We start from the raw sequence: 15,961 nt of genomic DNA on the forward strand, positions 1-15,961 counted from the left end.
ACATATCCTCATCCTTTTGTGTAAGTTTGGTGATAATCTGCCCAGTGGTTCTTGAGAAGAAGATTTTTTAGCAACCAGTACTTTTGTTTCTATTTTCCTAATTATCTCCCCTTGTTAAAGGGTCACAACCCCAGTTTTAGTATAAAAGGGAGCCCTTGGGCCAAGGATACCCTGTGACAAATTTGACAATAATTGGCCAAGGGGTTCTTGAGTTATGGCCCATATTCTAAAAAGTTTACGCACACCGCACACCGCACAAATGGCCATAGCATTAGCTCTTTGAGCCTTTGGCTCAGAAGAGCTAAAAAGTAGGTCACCGTGACCTACTTTTGAGTTGACATGATATGAGGTCCTTAGATGCATCAACTGACAAGACTTGATGATCCTAGTCCTTATAGTAAGCAAAATATCAACATTTTAATAAAATGTAATTTTTGGTCAACTTTGAAGTGACTTTGAGACCACGCCCTTTGCCCAAGGGCAATTCCCCGTGCAAATTTTAATCTACAACATATCCTCATCCTTTTGTGTAAGTTTGGTGATAATCTGCCCAGTGGTTCTTGAGAAGAAGATTTTTTAGCAACCAGTACTTTTGTTTCTATTTTCCTAATTATCTCCCCTTGTTTAAGGGTCACAACCCTAGTTTTAGTATAAACGGGAGCCCTTGGGCCAAGGATACCCTGTGACAAATTTGACAATAATTGGCCAAGGGGTTCTTGAGTTATGGCCCATATTCTAAAAAGTTTACGCACACCGCACAAATGGCCATAGCATTAGCTCTTTGAGCCTTTGGCTCAGAAGAGCTAATAATCATGTCCCTGCTGTTCTTCATGCAGAATATTTGTTAGAAGTTTTCTAATATATAAACAAACTTAAATCTACACTACATCAGGATGTTTTCGTGTAAGTTTCATGTTTTCTGGTCCTGTGGTTTTTAAAAATATCACAAAATTTTCTGAATTCTTAATTATCTCCCCTTAAAAGAGTTAGATAACAGCTCTTCATTTGAACAGACTTCAATCTCCTTTACCCAAGGAACCACTGTGCAAGTTTGCATGGTTGAAATTTACCCAGTGTATCTGGAGAAGGAGATAAAATTGTGAAAATTTTAAATAGCCAATAACAACAAAAACGACGGACAATATTAGTTATCCAGGTCCAATCAAGGGTGTACGGGGATTTACCTCGGGTTTTATTCCATACACCCTGAGGCCGTAGGTTGTATGGAATACAACCCGGGATAAATCCCTGTACACCCTTGATTGGATCTGGATAACGAATTTATTTCCTATGTACTCAAATACATTTTTTGTAAGCAAGTCCAATCAACTGTGTTTCAAGCTATTGACAAGATTTACTACGTCCTACAATGCATCATGAAGTCATGTTACTTGCTTTTTATCATAGAAAAACTATGCATTGTGACATCAAGTTTTTTACCCCTGGCTCATATTGGGTGTACAGAAATTTACACCTGACTTTGTAACCAATCAAAGCTCGTGTTACAAGCTACACAGGAAATAATAGACTTTTGATCAGGAAAGTTCACTTGAGCATTCAAGTCAGGTGAGCTAAAAATGAAATGAAGTGAAAACAATATAGTTGTTTAAAACATTTAATGTTATACTGTCTGATGTTAAAACCCAGGCTGAGTTGTGCTGCCCCTCCAACACACCCCCTCAGCATTTGCCTGTGTTTACAATGGCAGTCAATGCCCAATACATAGTATATGTCAACTAAAACAAGGGAGCACTTATTTAAATGCTGTTTTGGAGAAGAAACCTTGGATATTTACCTCTGGTCAAGTCCTGGCAAGGGCGACAAGTATATAAATCTATCATGAACTAGTGAAATAGAAAATAAATTAACACACATAGATGATTACCATACAATTATCACAAAATATGAGATATCAGATACTTTTTAACTTGTCCCTTAAAGCGATCTTTATAGTTCGAAACCTGCAAGTTCACATACAACAGCAGTGTATAAAGGCATAAAATTGTACTTATTTATTTAATCTGACATCCAGTGATTGTACCAGTATGTTAGAATTCAGCAAGACGACCAGAGGCAAAAGTAAAATCAACTGCTCGTTCACACTACCCTGACTAAATCTGAGGTTACAGTATAAAGTTAAAATCCCTTCTACTGCTGACCAATATCCTATTATATACTCTGTGTCTATTTAGTTTTTCTCCAATGGATGTCTCAAACAGGTGTACAGGTTAAAGATGAGTCTCAGGAGGGGAGATATTTCTGTAAGCATCCAGTTTTTTTTTTTAGACTTACTGAAGACCTACAACAATAACAGTGTTTATCACAAACTTTGAACAAAAAATTAAATAAAACAGTATTTCATTAGTTTGAAAGCAAAAATGAATGAATTTAATCAGTAGATATCTGTTGAAACAATTAATGATTATAGTAAATATAATCAAAACAATTTTCTTTATTCTAATAAATACACATGTAGCATTTTAAAGTTTATGAATTTGTGAGTACATCAATCCAATCAGTGATGTAATAAAGCAACAATAGACCCTAGGTTTCAGTATTCTTGTATATCAACAGAATTAAAATCAAGTTGTCAGTTAATCTGAATTCTTTAAAAGTTTTTCTAAAGAAAACACCTTAAAAAAATACTTTAAATTTGGAATTTTAAAAATTATTTCCCTTTTCATAATGTTAGTTTCAATTTCATAGTGATTTAAATTTTGAGTTTGGGATCTTTGGGCCTGTTTTATGAACGAACTTACGACCAAGACCAAAAACTTAGGTTGATTGTAAAATTTTGCAAATATATTAATGATTCTGTTTAAAATTGCCAGTGTAAAATTATCTTTCTACATTCCTTTTAAAAAAGATGAAAGCCATTTTCAATTCAATGTAGAAAGTCATCAGCAGAATTAAATTTTGGTCTTAGTCGTAAGTTCTGTTGTAAAACGGGTCCCTGAAGTCAAATTTCCTTCCATCAATGTCACGTTTTACACATAGTATGAGCATACCTTCTGAGATTTTGTGTGGCTCTGGGTGCTGTGTTGTGGGATGTACTGTAGATTGGAATCCTGGTGGTGGATTCTGTGTAGTAGGCCAGCCAGCAGAATCTGAAATTGTACATACAATAAGTAGAATTTGAAGTATGAAATGCAGACTCTGGACATTTGAAATCAGTCATTCCTTATACCCCCTACATCACCAAATTTTGAAACGTTAGCTATCAAATTTTCAGTTTTTCCTTCACACAAAATCAAGAATCTGATATTCTTAAGATAAAAAAAAGAAACGTAGTTTTGATGGAACAGCATTAAAGCCTTCACAATGGGCAACCTCAGAAATTATCCTTTATGGTTTCTAGCTTAGAAGACAGAATTTAGCAGGAATTTGACTTACACGAATGTCTGGGTGGAAAATGCTGCATGAAAGGTGAGCTTTCCACTTCTGTCAGTTGATGAATTGATTTTAACCAATGTGGGGCACCTTCTGATAGTCCATTGTTTGCTGTAAAAGAAAACAAAATTACACTGCTGCTTTTCATGTATCTACAACAAGAACTCATCAATTTTTAAAGGATATCTGTAATGTAAAATAAATTTCCATTAAATGAGTGAATTTACAACATTTAATCTAATGCAACCATACTACAATAGATATGCATACCACATGAAAAAAAAAAACATGCAAGGTTTTCCATCTCTAACCCCAACCAGTTTTTCTATCAACTATTCATGGGTGTATTCCAGGCATATATGATTTTGGGTGTATTTCAATGTGGGCCTAGCCCAGACATACCATAGTAGGATTAAGATCTAATCCAGACAGAAAGGATTCTGGTTCTGATCCAGGCAGATAGGATTGCATGTTTACATCAGACAAATTAAATTGTGGGTCTATTCCAGACAGATAGGATTATGGGGTTTTTCCAGACAGGATTATGGTTCTAATCCAGACAGATAGGCCTGTGGGTTTATTCATGACAGGATTATGATTCTAATCCAGACAGATAGGATTGAGGGTTTATTCCAGACAGAACTGTGGTTCTAATCCAGACAGACAGGATCGTGGGTTTATTCCAGACAGAACTGTGGTTCTAATCCAGACACACAGGATTGTGGGTCTAATCCAGACAGATTGGGTCTAGGGTTTATTTCAGACAGAATTGTGGGTATAATCAGATAGAATTGTTGGTCTATATCTGATTTGTAGCATACTCCTCCCCTACTACATGTACAACACATCTGTTTAACATGGAAGGTTTTTTCTCTCTTTATTCCGATTATATAATAGAAGCCCCTATTTTGAGAAGCATATCACACTTATTTTGATCAAAATTTAATCAAAGGATGCTTTTTCCCCAATTTCGCAGCTAAAATCAATTGTATAACTTATTAATTGGTTAAAGATGAGCCAATAATGTAACTTGAGCATTTCTGTGAAAGAACATGACATAGAGAAGTGTTAACAATCCTTGCCCCCCCCCCCCCCCCCCAAAAAAAAAAAAAAACCAAAGCAGATATATAGGAATAAAAGACTTGATATTTTTTTCCCTCAATGAAATTCTGTGATACATTATTAGCTCACCTAACAACTAGCTGCAGAACTGTAGCTCTCTGCTTGAGAAAATTCGGACAGACAAAGCAGAGAGCTACAGATCCAAGCATTGTAAAAACCTTCGATTTATGCCGCCGCTTTTTTGTCGCTCGCTTCGGCTATTATTTCTTGTATTTAATGCTTTCCCCTGCTTTAAAAGTGGTATCCAATAATTATCCATATATTTTACTCCTATTCCTGACACTTTATTTACCTTTCAACAGTTCCAGACGGCCGTATATGGTTTTGGAATATTTAAAAAATGCATTCCAACGTTGACGTTGGTGTCATCCTAAAACAACACGCCAGAGTTTTATTTATCTCATTTCTTTTTTACATACATGTTGTATTCTAATCTTTATAGACAATATACGTGATATTTAAACCTCCTGAAATTTTTATTTACATTTTCTTGACAAGTATATGTTCTTTGAATTACTTCTTTTCGCACAATCCCAAATAACATGAACATCGGAATGGGAATTTTTTAAACCGACATTTCAACACTATATAGGGCTGTTTGAGACCGTTGAAAGTAGGGATGCGCGATTTTATCGGTATACCGGTATATCGCGATTTTTTATTGCGTGATATGTATCGTGATACGGAGACTAAAATACCGGTATTTGGTACATAACTATAAATTCCGAAAATTATTCATTTATTTGTTCAAACTATTGAATGATAATTACAGGAAGTGTAAAAAAAAATGTTGAAACAGTTAAACAACGGCATCCAAAAATGCTTTATATAAAATAAGGAAAATTTAAAAAGTGAAGTTATGTTTTTATAGCGTATTTTTAAGAAAAAATTTGGAAATTCCTTTGAAATTGTTGTAAAATTTGTGTGTAAAGATATCACGATTTATCGTTATATTCTTGAGAAAAAATCGTGATATATCACGATACGAAATTTTTGCCGATACCCATCCCTAGTTGAAAGGTAAATAAAGTATCAGGAATAGGAGTAAAATATATGGATAATTATTGGATACCACTTTTAAAGCAGGGGAAAGCATTAAATACAAGAAATAATAGCCAAAGCGATCGACAAAACAGCGCTGGCGTAAATCGAAGGTTTTTACAACGCTTGGATCTGTAGCCCTCTGCTTTGTCTGTCCGAATTTTCTCAAGCAGAGAGCTACAGTTCTGCAGCTAACCTAACAACCTGACACCCTCAAACTTGAATTGTCTTACAAACTACATGGAAACATAGGAAAATGCACACACACAAAAAAAAAGCTGTGCCATTTAAGAGGGAAAATATTAAAAGCAGTTTAGGCTTGAAAAAAATTCACAATTCATAATCAGAATAATAAATCCATATAACCTTATGTAAATGCATACACTGAGAAGCAGTCTTCCATTGAAAATTGAGATAAGAGTTCTGGGAGACACAGTTCATAATGTATATGTAGATCATTTTCAAATTCTGCCACTGTACTGTATATGGTTGTCTAATTACCTAGTCTTATAAATGAATACGAAGGAGTACAGTGACTTTACTGCACAAAAATTCACGTAAATGTGTAGTTTTAACAATACATGTACATGTATTTGAAATCCCAACTTAAAAATTCTAAAACTGGTTTCAATGCATTGTCTTTTGGATGTTGATTTTGCATGAATGAATGTACAATGAGTTCAGATTATGCTTTGAAGATGACAAGCAAGATGATTGAATGACTCTCTGATGATAGATGTACCCACCGAGAGATCCTGAAGAAAGAATCGCTGGGTCATTTGTCATCCAACTTTGTGATGGCGTAGAAACCCCCCATTCTGTAAAGCGGACAAGATTAGAACTTAGAAAAACTCGTCAGAATGATACTAGGGATGAATGGGAACAGAGACACGTAGTGTGTCACCAAATCTAGGGTTTTAAATCTGAATAGCATGTAGACTTTTGTTTCATTATTGTTTTCACAATACAGTGGCAATACAGGTAGAAATCTACACCAGTATTTAGAAGATACAACAGTGTGCTGAAAAAATCTACTGGGATTGGTACAACAGAAATCCACTACATGGTATATAGATACATGTACATGTATCTGCCCCAGATCTGTCTGTTCTTGTAATGGTTGGTTAGAGTGAAGCCTTACTTTTCTGTGGTTGATGATTAGATTTGGTGGCAGGGTTTGTGGGAGGAGCACCAAAGCTGATGTTGATATTTGGTAATAATGCCCGAAGTCCATCTTGCCAATCTTTTGTGCTGAATACATCATTCTGTGTACAACAGAAAAAAAAATGCAAATATCTTATAAATTTGGTTATGACTTATTTAAGGTATTCCCATAAGAAAAGCAATCTGAACCTTAACAGAGGGAATTGATAAAATTCTCACCATGATAGTCTATATTGATATTGCTAATGACAAATTATTCATGAGAGAAATTTATATGCCACTTTCTTATGTGTAAAATATTTTCTAGTCTCTGCAATACTGATTCACTTTAATTGAATATTTAATTTTTATAAAATACCTTTTTTCTGGAAATTTCCATGTGACCAAATGGAAAAACCTCTAACCAATTTTACACAGTATTGAAAGAAATAAAAATATCAGATAGGGTTTGATTCTATGATGTAGCACATACCTGATTTTGAACTTTTTGACTTTCTTGTGTTTCTGAATTAAAACTTTTGTACATAGGAGGTGGTTGTAGAAAATTCATCATACGACTTCCAACCAGATCTATAATCAAAATCATATTACACTTGTCTTCAGCAACTCAGTTCATTTGGGTTGTTTTCACAAACATTGGAAAATGTAAATAAAATCAAAATACGAGACAGAAGAAAAGTTTTAGAGACAGAAAAACTTGACAAGGAAAATCCTATTAACTGAGATGTATTTCTGTGTCTTGATTCCTTAATATGAATGTTACCGATAAAGTTATGTACAACAACCTTCTGGAGTGGCGTTATTTATTGTTTATAATACCTGAAGTTTGGCCCGTATAGGCCCACTGAGTACTTAACCCACCTTTTCTTAAGAATGCTGGGTGCTGTGCATGTTGTTGCTGTTGTTGCTGTATATGGCTAAGTGAAAAACCTATCGAAAATTTCAGGGAAAATTTGAGTACTGTGATGTGAGATTATTGTTCTTATATATAAAGTGTACAGGACTGCATGCATAAAATACCCCTTAAAAGACTACAGTACATTCAAGATGTAAAGATACCATGTAAGCTAAAAACAATTCATTTACATACAATTGCATGTGCATAAGTGATATGAACAAAATGTAAAAATACACAATATTCCCCAACTTATCTAAAACAAAAAAAAAAAAAAACAAAAAAAAATGAAATCAAACTACATGTAAGAAGTTTACCTGGGGGTAAGTTTTGTGGATTTGGCTGAGAAAAACTTGTTCTTTGGGGCTGTGATGATTGTGAAGAGCTCTCCTTTTCTAACAAATCAGCTAGGCCTTTGGAAGATTCGTCCCAAGGATCAAAACCTAGAAGGATAGATTAACAGTGTAATAAATCATTGAAATCTTCGACCATGCTTTATTTTTAATATACATGTACACATAATGACTGTAATTACTAACCTAAGTCATCATCCTGGATATCTCTAGATTTGGAACTGAATCCAAATGCTGCTTGCCAATCTTCACAACTGGACACTGGGATTGAGTCAGCTATTTCTGTACTGGGAACATCTGGAACTTCTGAAATATTAATAATACCAATATTTATAATATGCTACAGAACTCTTGGCTGTTGTGGAAAAGAATATAGATACTTTTTCACTAAATTGAAATAGTCACATTTGCAAGAACATATAACACGTGACCTATCTGTAGATAGGATTGGACTGAACATAAAATTTTATAAAAGAATGATTCATATAATTTTTTTTCTTTGTAAATGTACTTTGTCATTGAAAGGAGGGATCTTTCTATAAATCTCTTGATTAAGTATTAACAACTATCATGGCATTTATGTATTAATTTCTTCTACTATCAACCCAAATTTCTGAGTAATACAAATCAGTTGTATAAATTTTAACATGTGCAAAAAAAAAAGCTTCCCTCCTAAATCTGTTTGAGAGTTCTGAAATAGAATTATTTTATTTTTTTGAAAAATCCTTTCTTTCATTCAAATCATGTATTAAAATACCTGTGGGTGTTGGCACTGGGATTTTCTGATTTCTGTGAAAACCATTTCCGCTAAAGAGTGAAAGACTAGTAGCTGGATTCTCAAATGGTTTCAGTGCCACTCCCAGGGGTAGTCTGGGAGGGGGTTTAAAGGGAGGTACTGATGGGGACACTGGAGGATCTGTTGGCTTTTGTGAAGAACTACAATGAATGTAACATTTTGTATTAATTTAAGCTATGAACAAGCAATCTCTTAGCTAAATCCAAATAATTGTCATCTAACCATAAGAAAACATAACTTGAAAGATAAAGCAGTGCTTGCAAGTAATGACCTAATGAAGTGACATAATGTCATAAATAACCACATAAAAAAATTGCCAAAGTGAGTATCTTTGAGATCTATGAATAGAAATATGATCCTAGTGTAAAAACCTGAATTCCAATCCTCACCTGTTTTCTGAGTCTGTTATAAGTCTAGGGTTGGGTTTAATCGTGTCAGGTTTATGGTTGGAGGGTCGATTGTTGTCTATTTTGCCTTGCTGTAGACAGGGCCACGCCTCTCTGTTGGATGTGTTGGGAGGAGTTGAATTGGTAGGCGGAGTTACACTCTGTGGGGAGTGTGTTTGTGTGGGTGTAGGAGGAGTTTCTGAGGGTGTGGTAACTGTTATTGGAGATGATGTTTTCTTCCTGTATAAAAGAAATTATTCAAATTCATTACCCTGCAAATAACAATTTTGCAACAGTTTACTGCTGAATCTGATGATAAAGTACTTACTGTATAGGAATAGATTTACTGCTACTCAATTGGCTGTTTGCTAAATTCTGTGAATTCATATACTGCTCCAGTAATTTTTGTTCATACTCTTGATGTTTACTTAAAAAAAAAAAAATAAATTGTTGAAATAAAATTGAACAGCTTTTTGCTCATTTATATATAGATCTACATGTACCATTTTTGGGAAATTTAAAGCAATATTGCACAAATTAAATCCCAAAAGCTCTTTCTTAAAAAATAAATATACATGCATCAGATGTTACTATTCAAAGTACATACATGTATATGAATTTCATATCAATTTTTTACATTTTAGTTTGGCCACTGTTGGTTGTTAGCATGTCATTTTCATAGGCTCATATTGAGCTTTTCATTTTTTTTTATCAATTTTTACAACCATTACGGATAAACAATGATTTTTGTTTTACCCCATTTGCATTTCTTCTTTGGTAAAACTTGCTGCTTCCTCTCCTAATTCATGCAAATACATACAATCCTAAAATAGTGGGGGGAAATGTTATGGAATACTTCAACATTCATGAACACAGCATAGGATATTTTGGAATTCATTTAAACGTTTTGAAAGAAACAAATGTATGTTTTCAATGAAAAGCTTACATAAAATAACATTATGTTAATTGAGCACCATTAACACTTCAAAACTTCAGTTTCATTTCTCTATAATCAAAGACCACAACGCAAGATCAACAACAAAATCAAGACTGAGGCACACTTCCTCATATCATTTACATTTATGTCAGTCTTGATATTTTGGACAAAATTTACTGCATAATCCAGTAAAAATTAAACCAAGACCTGCTCATATATGAAAGTAAACATTAACCTGTTTTTGGCATTGAGCACCTCTCAAAAAATGACTACAGTATTTGGTTGTCCCAAGTGATGCTTTCAATGTCCTTCCATCTACGTGAACATTATTAACTGCTAAAATGGCCTTAAGCGCATCATCACAGCGATTATAAGTTACATATGCACTGGCACTTGGACCCTGTTTTTAAAATAAATACATAATAAGAGTGTAATTTTGTGGTTGAATACATGTACCATTGATGATTAAATAAGAAGAAATAATATTATCTATGAACTCTAAAATACTGTTTTAGTGTTGTTTTTACACAGTAGTGTTTTTTACTAGATGTTTTTAAACAACAAACCTGGGATCCTGCATACGAAGTACTTTGATTTATCACAACTTTATGAATTTTCCCAAACTTCCCAAAGTACTCTTGTTTCTTTAGTGTTTCTGGATCTGCTAACTTTTTGGATAGACCAACAACAAACACTAAGTTTTTCTGTACCACTCTGAAAATCAAAACAAAACATGGAATTATTGTAAACTAACTACAAAATAGATGGTATGAAGCAATGGGTTTTTTTTTCATCTCTTCACTTATGTTTCTATAGAATGAGGTTGATACAGTATTACTTAATACATTACACAATCTAATTAAAATTAGATGTTCCGAATCCGCTACCGCTTCTCAAACATCTAACAACATCCCATTCGGGTTCATGTCAGAGCGACCTTTCGATTATGAATAAACATAAAAATTTTGGCCAATCAGATTCAACCTTCTGTACTCAATTCTAAAATTAGTTCCACGGCTATATTTTTGATGCTCAGTAGACTGTCTTACGTTGGATTAAAGTAATGTTGGTATAAATTGAACGTATAGTCCGCCAATCTGGCATTCTTACCTGAATAACGCAAACGAAAATGCACAAACTACTATATATCCCGCACGTCACATTCATATATAGCACGGTCATTACCATGTATATTTTGTTTACTACGAAACCCTTCGGGCGTTTAGGTTTTGCAGTAAAAAAAGAAACGCATCCGAACTATAAGCCAAGATTTCGACGACGGCGATTTCATTGGGTAATCGAAAGGTCGCTCTTATGTGACCCCGAATGGGATGTTGTTAGATGTTTGAGAAGCGATAGCGGATTCGGAACACCTAATTTTAATTAGATTGTACATTACACAGTCATTTTTCTTTTGAATTATATGGCAAACTTTCATATATCAAAGAAACAAATCAGAGCATATGATTGCCTATGTAATATTAACGTCACTTTAATGATTTTGGGTTCTAACAGTTAATTTTAATCAGAATCTTCTGATGGCTATTTTTCATTAATTTATGAGCCAGGTATTTTTAATTTGTTTATACATAATCACACCTGAATGATTCAGATCAGACTTAATTATTCATAATAACAGAAGCATAAATTTTAAGAACATTACAAGAATACTTTTCACAAGTTTAATGTGTAAACAAATGCACTAAATAATTATTTTTTGGTTTTGGTGCTAAACATTCAATTCAGAGATTGTGCATATAAATTTTCATAATGCATGACATTCAGTCTGAAGGAGTATTAGCAAAATTACACAATGCAAAACATGAATTACTAAAACAATATGTATATCTCTCTCATCCTGCATGTCTGCTAGACTTAAGACTTGATCATATCTGAACAAAATTAAGGTTTGCTCACGGTTTTTTTTTTTTCCCCTAAATATACTGTACACCATTGAATCAAGTGACAAAACATCAAATTATCATTACCCTACTCTGTATATTTTTCCTTTTTATCTTTCACCTGTTGCCTGCTCTTACCTGACATTAGCTAGGTGTTTCCTGTTCTCGGCAGCCTTTTGCTTTCTTTGCAGATCCTTCTGTCTTCTTTCTTTTCTAATCCTTTGTAGTCTGAAAAATTTACACAAGAATTATTCACAGTGGCCTATACTAACATTGTACCTGTAAATTCTGGCAATTCCTAGTACTTGTTTTAAAATTACAGATTTTTCAAAAATTTTGCACTAACAGATTTCCAAAATCATTTCCTAATCTGACCAAACCCCATCATTTCCAAAACTACAGCTTTAGCAGAATATTAATCCTGTGTGTAATGGTAATAAGTCAGACAATAAGATATACACTGGAAATAGGAGTTAAGACAGACATTCTGAACTATAAATAACTTACTCATCCTCTGTCAAAGGTTTAAACTCTGCAGGATCCTCAGGGTATTGCTGAAAATAAGACAAATAAAGAGAACTTTATTTTTTTAAAAAAATGAACGTGCAAACAAACAAACAAAAAACAACAACAAATACATATACAGTGAAACCAGTCTAACCCAACATTCACTGAGAGACTTATTTTGTGTTTGAAATAGACAGGGTGACAGATTATACAGTGTAAAGAAAAAGGAGAATAGTAAATAGGGGATTGAAAATATAGGTTGGAATTCAAAGTGAAACGGACTGCGCAGGTGTTAGATTAGACAGTGTACACTGTACAATGACGACTCTCTATAGATGCAATCTTTTTCTATTTTTTTTTCTTTTACATTAAATTCATACTTCCTAGAGTATTTCATTAAACAAGTGTTGCAATAAAGTGAATGTAATACAAGAGTAAATGGTATACTTTTCTGCAAGCAGGACACAATCCATTCTCATCTGTTCGTATTCTGTGCCAACAAAATCTGCAAATCTGACCAAAAGAATTTCATATTATTAACTAAAATGATTTTCATGTAGCGGTTTTTGTACTGTAATTTGTCTTCATATCAAATCAACATACCTGATATCCACATGTGCAGGGGAAGAAATTGATGTCATCAATTTCCAATGGTTCCATACACAATGGACACTGAAATGCAGAAAAATAAAAACAAAATGAATGATGCTGCTATTTGCTGCATATTTATTATACTTAACATCTAAGTTTTCCCCAATAATTAAGTGTACAAATCTGTGAGCTAGGGTCATGATAAAATCACACCGGTAAAGGTCTTCTGACTTATTTTAACAAACATTTTATTTATCAGGGACTTATCCAAGACATATTTACCACCAATATTAAGTATTTTTCCCCAAGAGAATACCCCTCCTTGAATAACCCATTTTCTCCTATATTTTTGGCAATTTTTTGTATGACTAATGTCAAGTTTGTTTTAAAACTAGTAAATGTAGTGTGAAAAATATTTTTGCACAATGAGGATTCTTCACTTCTCCAAAAAGGGTGCTTCCCCCAAAAACTTAGATAATCCCTGTGTAGTTGCATATCAAGTATAACGCTCATTAAACTTTTCTTATAAATCTCTGACCACTGACTACTTTTCAACATAAACATCTATGTCATATTCACCTCGACTGGTTCTTCTGAAGACATTTCTGCTAGGACTTTGTAGTTCTGCAACCAAACAAATCAATTTAAAAAATTCCCACATACGACGAAAATGGTTAAAACATAATTATTGTTCCTGTTATATAATTATAGCAAGCACAGCGAGTGACGACTGATGAATAGTGGCAATTGTACTTAAGCTCTTAAATATCTGGTCAAAGAGAAAATTTTAAACTGCTACACACTGATCCAACAAAATACCCGTTATACAAAATAATTATATGAATCTTCTTTATCATCAAGGCTAAAAAACACTAGTCTTTTTAAACTGCACAATGTTCCTCAAGTGAACAATGAATTGAAATGTTTTTAGCAAGTGTAATTTACTTTTATCATAAACAAGAAGTTAACATCTTACAATCAGCATTTACAGTTGAAAGAAAATTATTTAATGCTTCATTTGATGTCTTTCTATTAGCTCTTGGAAGTTATTGATGGTTTAGGTCAGCTAAAGCTTGAGGTCTACTTTTCAACAATTATTCAAATCAATGCTAAACATAACAAAATATCACTGTTATCTAATTTATATTGACTATTGTAAGTGTTATCTGTATCTATGTATTATTGCCATTCAATATGTCAATGGCTTACTTTTTCATCCATTAACTTCAATTCCAAGAACAAAGAAGCTCAAAAACAAATGAAAATCATTGTAATTACGACTAATTTACCATTAAGATCTTGTCGGTTACTGTCCAAGATGTTTAAGTTTTATGAATATGTAATGCCAAAGAATATATGTATAGACAATTTATTTGGCAATTTTCCAAATTCAATTCATTATCCACTTAAAAGCAAACATAAATTCTATATCTAAGTACAATAAAAATTTAGTAAATTATTTGAGCGTTTTAATATGGTCTACATGTACTGGTCGATAAAAAGTAGACATATTCTACAGGGGAAAATGTCCGACGTAAAGTTATTTCGGGCGTTTCTACCACAGTCCATTCTACTCTTAGAAACCAATCTGCCAACGAACTAAAATGACACAAGTCTACATAAACGTTTTCCATAGAAAAAAACTCTCATTTATGATTGATATACTTACTCTGTAAATAAAATTACAACTTGGGATCCCCCTTGAAAATACTCGATGACACAAATTATTCACTGCGCAATCGAATTCACGCACAAGAGACCCGGATGTTCGTGGAGACGAAATTGAGGTTATGAAAATGTTTTTGTTTCTAAATTGCAACTCGAAACCGTTTATACATCCCGGAATGTCAATTTTTGAAAGCAAAACAATGCCTATGATGATATGTGCAACAAACAATCATATTCGATTGAGCAATATATTTTTTTTGTTTTAGCAAAATGTTTATTTAACGTTATGTTTTGGATTTTTCATATGGAATACATTGTAAAGAAGTACATTGTGCTAGAAGAATTTATAAAAGAAAACTAATAAAACTAGAAGTAGTGAACACTGAGCTCACAAATGATATCCCCGTTCATGACTAAGTATAATGACAAAGTCCATTTTTTTGCTATGCCCAGTATTTGAAATCCCAAATACCTGTCCAATTAATCGAAACTGGAGGTGCAAAATGACAATTTGTTAATCTGATTAAAACCACCCCGGCCTTTTCCTTACTCTTGAGAAGAAGGGGAGTGGTTTTAATCAGACTGACTACGTAATAAAGATTCTGTCAAATGAAATAGGTGAAGATAACGAATAGTGATCGATCTAAAAAAAACAAACAAACAAACAAACAAAACAAACATACGAACAATACAATTTTTTCAGTGAACAGGGTATAAAACAAAACAAGGACCCCTGGGAATTCCAGAGGTGGGATCTGGTACAAGGAGGAGTGAGAGATGGATACCCCCGATGCTATAGAAAGAATGAAAAACACCAAATATCTGTCCGATCAAAACGTAAAATGGGAGTTGCACAATGGCACTTATGTAATTAAAGGTTCAATGCAAATCTCATTCAATTTTATTCAGTGGTACAGGAGAAGTTGTGGAAACGAGATGGGTACCCCCGAGTGTTACAGACGTACGGAAGAAGTAGGGAAGGACGTACAACTAGACGTATGGACGAAAGGATGGACACACCCATCATTATACATTCCCCACTTTTCAAACGGGGGGGGGGGGGGTGCAATAAGAGGTACTGTGAGCACTGAGTTCACAAAATGATAGCTAGCCCGCTCCCATATAAGTATAATGGCAGTGTCCATTTTTTCCCTATGGAAAAACCCCAAATATGTGTCCAATCGAAACGGAAAATAGGAGGAGATGCAAT

The 15,961-nt window shown here is 33.7% G+C and overlaps 2 protein-coding genes across 4 annotated transcripts in view; both read right to left on the reverse strand.

The window, feature by feature from the left end:
* LOC133186354 (U1 small nuclear ribonucleoprotein A-like) overlaps nt 1–15,961 on the reverse strand; it is a 195,018-nt gene that overhangs the window by 129,659 nt on the left and 49,398 nt on the right. The window lies entirely within an intron of this gene.
* Nucleotides 1,600–14,858, reverse strand: LOC133186270 (CCR4-NOT transcription complex subunit 4-like). 3 transcript variants are annotated; one of them, XM_061321495.1, is made up of 21 exons: nt 14,753–14,858; nt 13,663–13,707; nt 13,096–13,164; nt 12,940–13,005; nt 12,493–12,539; nt 12,124–12,213; nt 10,651–10,798; nt 10,320–10,484; nt 9,904–9,971; nt 9,476–9,574; nt 9,151–9,387; nt 8,723–8,901; nt 8,152–8,271; nt 7,930–8,055; nt 7,579–7,647; nt 7,190–7,287; nt 6,695–6,818; nt 6,300–6,371; nt 3,394–3,501; nt 3,009–3,107; nt 1,600–2,299 (listed from the first exon to the last, which is right to left on the reverse strand). In XM_061321495.1, exons 2-21 carry the CDS (start codon nt 13,684–13,686, stop codon nt 2,289–2,291), a joined length of 2,019 nt encoding a protein of 672 aa, XP_061177479.1. In that variant the 5' UTR covers nt 13,687–13,707; nt 14,753–14,858; the 3' UTR covers nt 1,600–2,288. The 3 variants fall into 3 exon arrangements, with proteins under 3 accessions (XP_061177479.1, XP_061177485.1, XP_061177492.1); XM_061321501.1 differs by lacking the exon at nt 7,579–7,647; XM_061321508.1 differs by lacking the exon at nt 6,300–6,371.

This window comes from Saccostrea echinata, unplaced genomic scaffold (genome assembly GCF_033153115.1).
Source record: "Saccostrea echinata isolate AGI-Se365-2 ecotype Australia unplaced genomic scaffold, CSIRO_AGI_Sech_v1 ptg000001l, whole genome shotgun sequence".
NCBI lineage: Eukaryota > Metazoa > Mollusca > Bivalvia > Ostreida > Ostreidae > Saccostrea > Saccostrea echinata.